The 10,620-nt window shown below is 45.0% G+C and overlaps 1 protein-coding gene across 1 annotated transcript in view; it reads right to left on the bottom strand.

Annotated features, from left to right (window-relative positions):
- Positions 1 to 4,389: 4,389 nt before the first annotated feature.
- Positions 4,390 to 10,620, bottom strand: part of DBF4B (DBF4B-CDC7 kinase regulatory subunit) — a 185,857-nt gene continuing 179,626 nt past the window's right edge. The window contains exons 11-12 of the mRNA XM_063959972.1: positions 4,850 to 4,946; positions 4,390 to 4,753 (exon numbers count right to left, since the gene is read on the bottom strand). Of these exons, the coding sequence (XP_063816042.1) occupies positions 4,640 to 4,753; positions 4,850 to 4,946 (211 nt within the window). The 3' untranslated portion in view covers positions 4,390 to 4,639. The remainder of the gene's footprint in view (positions 4,754 to 4,849; positions 4,947 to 10,620) is intronic.

Raw genomic sequence — 10,620 nt, 5'->3', positions numbered from 1 at the left:
GAGCTAATGGTGTCCAGTAGCCAAGCAGCAAATCCACTCTGCATGCAGGTGAGTTTACTACTTTCCCCCTAAGTCCCACGTTGCAGTGATCCTGTTGCCAGCAGGACTCACTGTAAAGAAAAAAACCTAAACTAAACTTTCTCTAAGCAGCTCTTTAGGAGAGCCACCTAGATTGCACCCTTCTCGTTCGGGCACAAAATCTAACTGGAGTCTGGAGGAGGGTCATAGGGGGAGGAGCCAGTGCACACCACCTGACCTAGTAAAGCTTTACTTTTTTGTGCCCTGTCTCCTGCGGAGCCGCTATTCCCCATGGTCCTTTCAGGAACCCCAGCATCCACTTAGGACGATAGAGAAAAAATATAAAAATAAAAATTTAAACATAAGTTTCCTAATTAAACTGCATTTTATGCTTTCAAGCAACTATACCTATAAACTTTACTGAAAGGAGACTACTGCTCACATAGCATAAAATACCAGCAATTTCATGGCAAACTAAACTGAAAAGCTAGTGGTCACCAATCACTGGTACATAACATTGTGCATTCCTTTTATCCTTGTTAAAACTCACCCCCAACAGAATAGAGTAAAATCTTTAAAAACCCTATTTGCCTCACACTACAAATAAACATTTGTACAAGCAAAGCCGGTGACGGTCGGAAACCGAAAGTGAAGTGGAGGAAGTCAGGGCTGGCGCCGGACTGAGCGCAGCAGAGCGTGCAGAAAAAGGATCGCTAATGCTGCCAGTGTGTGTGTAGTAGTGAGTGAGTGGGTGAGTGTGAGGGCCCATACCACTGCCGGGCCGCTGCAGGTGGAGTAGGTAAATGTGTGAGGGCCACTGCTGCATTGTGTAAGAGGGTCACGTTTCCACGTGTGTGAGAGAGGAAGGTGAGTGAGTGCTGCTGCTGCGTGAGTGAGAGTGTGCTGCTGGGTGAGAGAAATGGTGAGTGCGCTGCTGGGGGAGAGTGTGTGTGAGGGCTGCTGTTGCTGGGTGAGTGTGTGTGCGCTGCTGGGGGACAGAGTGTGTGAGGGCTGCTGCTGCTGGGTGAGTGAGAGTGTGCTGCTGGGGGAGAGAAAGGGTGTGAGGGATGCTGCTGCTGAGTGAGTGTGCTGCTGCCACCGCCTGCGTGAGAAGGGACTTCTAACTGTGGACGAAGTAGGTGCCGGAAGCCAGGTGCACAGCAGCAAGTGAGAAGGAGGTGCAGAGAGCTGGAGCGGTGACGTAGGAGAGGGCCCACTCAGATAAGTATTGATTACCTAACTTCACTGTGTATGTGATTGAATTGGCTATTTCTGCTGTGTTGTGAATATTGATTCTCTTCACAGCTAGGTCATAGTCCATATCGTATTGCATAATTTGTATTGTTTTGCATTGTTCTTCGGAAAGGTAATAGGGAGATGAGCTGTCAAGCAAATGGGAGGGGCCGTGATTGAGAAGCTCACTCAGTGCGTGTCGTGCGGGATGTATGCACACCTGGAGCAGCCGACACAGTGTGAATACATCTGCATGAGATGTGTGTGAACGGTTGCCCTGGAAGCCTAGGTAACTGGTCTAGAGCAAACAGTTTAGCGACTGAGGAGTTGCAGGTGGGGGGACGACACACCGGTAGATGAGAATAATCAGGTAGCTAGCTGGGTCACTGTTAGAAGGAATAAAAAGAGGGGGAGGCACGACATCTCAGAACTAAACCAACCCGAACAAATTCACCCGATTGGACGAAGATTCGCTGGATGATAGCGAGGAAATGACAGAGCTGGAGGAGACTGTTCCCTCTAGCAACTGGTGGAGTGGTCCCTCCGGCACATACGGGATGAAAGAGAGCGGTACCCAGGCAGATTGTGGTGGTAGGGGACTCGATCATCAGGAAGACAGACAGAACAATTTGCTACTGGGATCGTGATCGCCATACAGGCTGTTGTCTCCCGGGTGCTCGGGTACGGCACATCGCGGACTGTGTAGATAGATTGTTAGGAGGGGCTGGGAATGACCCGGCGGTCTTAGCGCACGTTGGCACCAACAACAAAGTTAGTGGTAGGTGGGATGACCTTAAGAAAGATTATAGGGACTTAGGCCAGAAACTAAAGGAAAGGACATCTAAGGTAATATTCTCCGAAATACTACCTGTGCCACGCGCTAGCCCAGGGAGGCAGAGGGAGATCAGGGAGGTAATGAAGAGGGTAGGGGGGGGGGGGGGGGGGGTTCAGATGGTTAGAAGGTTGGAGGAGCTTTTAAACTAGGAGCCTGGGGGGAGGGCTTAGCTAGAAACTATGGGTCATGCAGTGAGAATAGTAAGGATGGTGGTAGTGAACTAAAGGGGGTGGAGAAGAGGGGAGTGAAAGAGCAGCCGGCAGGGGTATTTACATGGGTACTAAAAAGGGTATTACCAAAGGTATTGCCAAAACATTAACTAACAACAATCATGGGTCATCTTTACAGCATATTGAAAGTGATGTAAGTAGCATAAGGGAAAATACTTATGTCGGGGCGGAGAGTTTAGAAGGACTAAGGGGTGTATGCAATTACGGGCGAATTGCGGCTTTTTTCGCCCGTTTTTAAATTCGGCACAATTCGACCGTCGAATTCAGGTCGGCGGGTGCCGGAATTCGACATATTCAATAAAAAACTGATTCGACAATCCCGCTGTCGAAAAACCAATTGACGGATAAGTCCGTCCTGGATTCGACTTTTCAGACGGCACAAAAATGGTTAAAAAATCCTAAAACAAATTGCGTGGGGTCCCCCCTCCTAAGCATAACCAGCCTCGGGCTCTTTGAGCCGGTCCTGGTTGTAAAAATACGGGGAAAAAATTGACATGGGATCCCCCGTATTTTAACAACCAGCACCGGGCTCTGCGTCCGTTCCAGGTGCAAAAAATACGGGGGACAAAAAGCGTAGGGGTCCCCCGTATTTTTAACACCAGCACCGGGCTCCACTAGCTGGAGAGATAATGCCACAGCCGGGGGACACTTTTATACCGGTCCCTGCGGCCGTGGCATTAAATCCCCAACTAGTCACCCCTGGCCGGGGTACCCTGGAGGAGTGGGGACCCCTTAAATCAAGGGCCCCCCCCCCACCAGCCACCCAAAGGCCAGGGGTGAAGCCCGAGGCTGTCCCCCCCATCCAAGGGCTGCGGATGGGGGGCTGATAGCCTTGTGTAAAATAAAAGAATATTGTTTTTTTTGCAGAAGAACTACAAGTCCCAGCAAGCCTCCCCCGCAAGCTGGTACTTAGAGAACCACAAGTACCAGCATGCGGGGGGAAAACGGGCCCACTGGTACCTGTAGTTCTTCTGCAAAAAAAATACCCAAATAAAAACAGGACACGCACACCGTGAAAGTACAACTTTATTACATACATGCCGACACACACACTTACCTATGTTCACACGCCGACTCTGTCCACGTCTCCAAGTAGAATCCGGGGTACCTGAAAATAAAATTACACTCACCTAAATCCAGTGTGTCCTGTTCTTTTTTTGTAATCCACGTACTTGGCAAAAAAACAAACCGCATACCCGATCCACGAACTGAAAGGGGTCCCATGTTTACACATGGGGACCCCTTTCCCCGAATGCAGAGACCCCCCCGTGACTCCTGTCACAGAGGGTCCCTTCAGCCAATCAGGGAGCGCCACGTCGTGGCACTCTCCTGATTGCCTATGCGCGTCTGAGCTGACAGACAGCGCATCGCACAGCCGCTGCATTATCTTCAATGGTGGGAACTTTGCGGTCAGCGGTGAGGTCACCTGCGGTCAGCGGCTGACCTCACCGCTGACCGCAATCCCTTCTAATATAATTAGATATGCTATTAGCAATAAAAAAAACACTAAAAAAAAACAAACATGTTTTTAAATTTTTTTATTAGATTCCGCCAGCAAAGTGAGGCGGAATGAAATTGACGAAATTACTGTCGAAAAGCACTGTTGTCAAATCGACATTCTTCAATTGAATATACTTTTGGCGAAAAGCCGCATTTTTACCATTGCAGACATGTCGAATTTGTGAACTGTCGAATTTGAAAAGTCTGTTTTTTTTTGTCGAAAAGTACTGTATTGCATTGTCGAATCTGTTTTTTTGTGTCGAAAATGCCCCGTTTTTCGACATTTACGGCAATTCGACCGCAATTGCATATACCCCTAAATGGGTTGATCAAAGAGAATAGTAAGTATGATGGGGGTGGAGAGCGAGGGCAATAAGGATTTGAAATTCCCTGCCAGAGAAGGTGGAAATGGCGGACTCTGTAAATGCATTTAAAAACAGATTGGATACATTTCTGACAGAAAAAGATATCCAAGGTTATAGCACTATAAAATATTGACATTGATAATCTGATAGGAACAAGATTTATAGTTGATAACTAGACATCAAACATTACTTCAGCAGGGACATTATAATGAACTCAGCTTAATACAGAATACAGGATGAACCCGATGGGCATTTTGCCTCTTTTCAACCACATTAACTATGTTACTATGTAAATCACTGTATTTTTCTCTTGCTGACAGTGCAAGTTGGAAAAAAGCTCCTAGGCTAGTGCTGCAAATTTGTTTCTATTAAGTCTTGGCTCTGTGGCAGAACTGTTAATGTGCCTGAACAGTGGGCAACAATGGCGGGACACTGACCAGAAGGGAAGAACATAGCACTTACTCATAAGGCATCTCCATTTCATCACAAGTGATATGAGCTGTGAGATCATCGATTACTCTGTAGTTGGAAGCATCAAGAGCAAAGAAGCAGTGCTGTTCGCTAATCAGGTGCTAAAAAAAGTGAAAGGATAAATCAGTATTTACATGATCATACCTTTACAATCTACATAATCATACCCTTACAGAGAGCCCATACTCTTTTCTTACCTCACTAAGCTTGGTGTATTCCACCTCACAGCATTCACAGTATCCACTCTTCTCCCAGGCGTGTGGTATCATACTCCTCTCCACCTCATCTTCCTCGCTGAAATCAGAAGGGTGTAGATTGTTTCCCGGTGTTATTAGCAAAACAACTTAAACAAGTTACACTTAGAAGAAAAATAAATAAATGTGTAAAATTAATAAATAAATATATAAATATATGTATATATATATATATATATATATATATATATATATTTATTTTATATCTCTCTCCATATCTGTCTGTCTATCTCATGTAGATAGACCGGCACCCCACTTAAATGCAGTATGGCCTGGGTGCCCTCCCATGGGTTTGTTTAGAACCCCAAATACATACAGAGCAGGCTGGGCGAAAGGTGTACATTAAACACCTGAAACGATGATGCAATGCTGTTGTAGCAGTCCTTTTTCTTCTATTGAAAGTGCGGGGAGTACCACCCAGCCTGATATATAAAAAAAAAAAAAAAATTATATATATATATATATATTTTCACCATGTGTCCTTGACAAAAACACCCGCCGCGGTGTTGAAACGTTGGACTCGTCATGCTGTTTGTCTCATAAATTTCTATTTCACATCAAATCCGTGGAGTGCCGCCTGTTTCTGTGGAGAGGGGGTCAGTGGACTGTGGCTTCTGATACTGCAGACACCCACATTATTTATATATATATATGTATATATATGTATATATATATATATATATATATATATATATATAGCAAAGAAACAAAGAGGCGGCACTCGGAGACTGTGTAATCAAAGTGTATTCACGAAAAGTATCATCAACGTTTCGGGGACCAGTTCCCCTTCTTCAGGATGAAGAAGAAGGGGAACTGGTCCCCGAAACGTTGATGATACTTTTCGTGAATACACAGTCTCCGAGTGCCGCCTCTTTGTTTCTTTGCTGTATGTACCGGTGGGAGACCCCCGGACGGGGAGGGCACAGGAGCAAGACATATCCCTTGGTGGATTACGTGAGTGCCGGGGCTACTGCACAGAAATATATATATATATATATATATATATATATATATACACACACACATACATACACTGTATATACATAAATATATATATATATACATATATACACATACATATATATACACACACACACACACACACACACACACACATACATACACACACACACACACACACACATGTATACGTTATGGTAAGAACTTACCGTTTATAACGGTATTTCTCCTAAGTCCACAGGATAACAATGGGATATGATGGGGCGACAGCGGATTGGCACAAAACGATCAAAGCTTTCCGGCCTCCCAGGATGCAACGGGCCCGTCCATATATCCCGCCCCCTGGCTCAGGCAAATCAATTGTATTCCAAAGCACAAGACAGGAGCATCATGTAGAGCCCCAATCAAGCGAGAAGAACACGCATGCACACCCTTCCATACAAGAAAGAAGAGGTTAGTGAATAGAAGGATCCTCAAATCAGGTGCGTCAGGGTGGGATCCCTGTGGACTTAGGAGAAATACCATTATCAATGGTAAGCTCTTACCATAACGTATATTTCTCCGGCAGGGTCCACAGGTTATCCACAGGATAACAATGGGATTTCCCAAAGCAATTTAGTGGTGGGGACGCTCCTGATTGGACAGGAGAACATTGCGCCTGAATTCAGAGTCATGAGATGCAAAAGTATCCAAGGCATAATGCCTAATGAATGTGTTTATGGAAGACCATGTGGCTGCCTTACATATCTGTTCTGCTGAAGCACCATGTTGTGCTGTCCATGAAGGACCTACTTTACGAGTAGAGTGAGCAGAGACATTAGCCGGAACAGGGAGATCAGCTTGAGAGTATGCTTCTGAAATAGCCATCTCGTCAGCGTCTGCTTAGTAGTAGGCCATCGCCTCTTGTGAAATCCGTAGAGAATGAAGAGAGAAACTGTCTTTCTGATGGAACTGGTACGATCCACGTAGATCCTTAATGCCCGGACGACGTCCAGCGACGCATCTCCCGCAGAAAGTCCCGATACCTGAAAAGCCAGGACTACAATTTCTTCATTAAGGTGGAATTTAGACACCACCTTAGGAAGATACCCAGACCTAGTTCTAAGAACTGCTTTATCTGGATAAAAAAAAAAATCAGAAAAGGAGAACGACATGACAGCGCTCCTAAATCTGATGCCATAGTCAGTAGAAAGAGAACTTTAGCTGTCAACCATTTAAGATCCACTTTATTAAGTGGTTCAAACGGAGCAACTTGCAAAGCTTTGGGGACTAGACTTAAGTCCCAAGATTATGTAGGAGGAACAAAGGGAGATTGAATGCGCAGCATTCCCTGGAAAAAAGTACGCACATCCTGTAAATTGGCAATTTTCTTTTGGAAAGATACAGTCAATGCTGATACTTGAACTCTCAAGGAAGCCACCTTCAAACCTTTATCCATTCCTGCCTGAAGGAAAGCTAAGACCCTGGAAACTCTGAAGTCGGGTCTATACTTCTCTCACTGCACCAATGCATATAGGTCTGCCATATTCTGTGATAAATACGAGCTGAGGAGGGTTTCCTTGCTCTGAGCATTGTTTGAATTACCTGTTGTGAGAATCCTCTTGACTTCAGGATAGAGGTTTCAAGAGCCACGCCGTCAAAGACAGTCGATCCAGATGTCTGTGATAACAAGGACCCTGCATTAGTAGATCTGGACGTTGAGGGAGCAGAAGTGGAGCATCCATCGACATTCTCTGCAGATCTGTGTACCAATGCCTTCTGGGCCAAGCCGGAGCTATTAGAACTACGGCACCCTTTGCTTGCTTTATTTTCCTCACCACCCTGGGTAACAGGGTGATCGGGGGAAACAGATATGCCAGATGAAAGTCCCATTTCACTGACAAGGCGTCCACAATGATCGCTTTGGGATCCTTTGTTCTTGACCCGTATGCGGGAACTTTCTTGTTCAGACGGGACGCCATGAGATATATCTCTGGCAATCCCCACTTGTCTACTAGAGTCTGAAAGACCTCAGAGTGTAGAGCCCATTCGCTTGCCTAAATGGCGTGTCGACTGAGAAAGTCCGCTTCCCAGTTTAGGACTCCCGGAACGAATACTGCGGACAAGGCTGGGAGATGGAGTTCTGCCCACTTTAGTATGCGACTTACCTCAGTCATTGCGGTTTGGCTGCAGGTTCCTCCCTGATGGTTGACGTACGCTACTGCCGTTGTATTGTCCGAGCGGATCAGGACTGGATTTCCTTGAAGAATGTCCTTTGCCTGAATCAGTGCCATGTATATGGCCCGAAGTTCTAACAGGTTTATTGGCAGGCAACTTTCTTCTGTGGTCCATTGTCCCTGAAACGATAATTTTCCGGACACTGTTCCCCAGCCCTGAAGACCGGCATCTGTTGTCAGGATTTCCCAATCTGATATCCAAAAGGGTCTCCCCTTGTCTTAATAAGATGTCTGTAGCCACCAGGCTAATGACTTTACCTTTACTGGAAGTACCATCGTCTGTTTCTTTATTGTCTGATGTACTCCATTCCATCTGGCCAGAATCAGGCGCTGCTGAGGACTCAAGTGGAATTGCGCATACTCCACCATGTCGAATGTTGACACCATCAAACCCATCACTCGCATTGCTGCGTGAATTGATACTGTTTGACTGTGTAAACTCCTGAATCTTTGACTGTACCTTGGATATCTTGTTCCGAGGTAAAAATACCTTCTGCAGACTTGAATCCAGTACAGCCCCCAAGTGAGTCATATGTTGTGACGGAACCAGAGACGACTTTGCCCAATTTATAAGCCACCCGTGCCTCTGCAGACATGATATTGTCTGTTGAAGATGACACAGGAGCAATTCCTGTGATTGTGCCAGGAATAAAAGGTCGTCGAGGTACGGAAAAATTCTTATCCCCTGCTTGCGGAGATAAGCTGCCATAACCACCATAATCTTGGTAAATACTCTTGGGGCTGTGGCTAACCCAAAGGGTAGGGCCTGGAACTGAAAATGCTGCTGGAGGATAGCGAACCTGAGATAAAACACTGATGAGACATGTAGGTAAGCATCCTGAATATCCAGGGATACCATATAATCCCCTGGCTCCATGGCCAAAACTATGGAACGTAAGGTCTCCATGTGGAACTTCGGCACCCAAATATATTTGTTTAGCATTTTGAGATTGAGAATGGCCCGAAATGACCCATTTGGCTTCTGGACCAAAAATAGGTTGGAGTAAAAACCTTGCCCCTGTTGTGCCGGGGATACTATTACGCCTGATTGAAGCAATTTCTGAACTGCTTCTTGCAAAGCCCTGGCCTCTGTCTCTACCCGAGATGGGCTGGTGCAGAAGAACCTTCGAGGAGGATGCTTCTTGAAGGGAAAAACATAACCTAGAGATACCGCTCCCTGCATCTGTTGTAGATTGTCGCCAGATGTGTGCAAACTGAAGAAGTCAACCCCCCACCCTGGGATCCCCCAGGTGGAGGCCTGCACCATCAGGCTGGTGGCTTATCATCTGGTTTGGAAGCTGGCCCTCTGGTAGCCCAATGCTTTTTTGATTTAGCAAACTTATTGTATTGGGGCTGTTTTAGTTCACTTTTTCCCTTTGGTTTTTCTTGAGACCGAAAGCTTGGACCCCTAGGTCTGGGGTTATATGTGAAAGGAAACTTGACCTTCTTGGAGTCTGTTTCTGACTCCAGAATATCTGTCAATTCTTTACCAAACAGAATATTAACCGAAAAAGGCAGAGATTCCAAAACTTTCTTGGATTCTGAATCAGTTTTCCATGTACGTAACCAAACTGTTCTGCGAGCAGCTATCGTTGAGGCTGATTCCCCAAAAGCAATAGTACCCATATCTAGTGCAGCTTCTTCCAAGAATACTGCTGCTTGTTTTTTTTTTTTTTGATAAATGTTTTTATTGTTTTTTTTTCAGAGAGAAAATATAGCAATGACATTACAGGATCAGATGTATCAGCAGAAACATTAGACATCATTATTACAAACATAAAATAAACACAGCAAGAAAACAGGAGACATCCAGGGTATCGTCTGACATACGTTATAAAGAAAAATCTGCCACTGCAAATTAAGTATTATAAACCAGTAAATTAACAAAGATTAAGAAGATATGGGGGGGTGGGGGGGGGGGAAGGGGAATAGAAGGAGAGGCAAGATAGAGTATACGAATTGATGATAAGAAAGATAAAATCAATGCACATCTTCAACATTGTCCAGCGTATGTTAGAACATAGACACATTTCACTCAGTAAAAGAGGGGTAGGACCCAGTGTGAAATCACTAAACAGACAATTTTATAAGACCCAGTTAAGAAATCAAAAGTAAGCAATTGTATATACGCAAATACGGATTTAAATCAAGCTATAGGTGTAGGAAGGTCTATGGAACATCTGGAATGGCATACAGAAACAGATATTGGATGGTAGACCAGGGGAATTTAAGTGAGGGCGGGTATAGAAAGAATTTGAGGGGGCTGTCAATATAGGCATATACTAGAGGGCAAGAGGTATAGGAAGGGTAAAATTATTCAGTAGAATATCTATGTGTGTCCAACACCGCATAGATTTGATTCTGTAATCCCATAGGCTTCGATGACATAAAGACTCCCCACTTCTTAAGAAAAGCGGACATACCACTCCGAGAATCTGAAACCAGTTCATATCTATCGAAATACATATATCTCATTAGAAGATCATCTAGTTCTCTTAGAGATGGGTAGTGTTTAACAATCCATGAATTTAGTATTAC

Source organism: Pseudophryne corroboree, chromosome 3 (assembly GCF_028390025.1).
Source record: "Pseudophryne corroboree isolate aPseCor3 chromosome 3, aPseCor3.hap2, whole genome shotgun sequence".
NCBI classification, from domain to species: Eukaryota; Metazoa; Chordata; class Amphibia; order Anura; family Myobatrachidae; genus Pseudophryne; species Pseudophryne corroboree.
The sequence above is the reverse complement of the archived record's forward strand: the minus strand, read 5'-3'. Positions and strand labels throughout refer to the sequence as shown.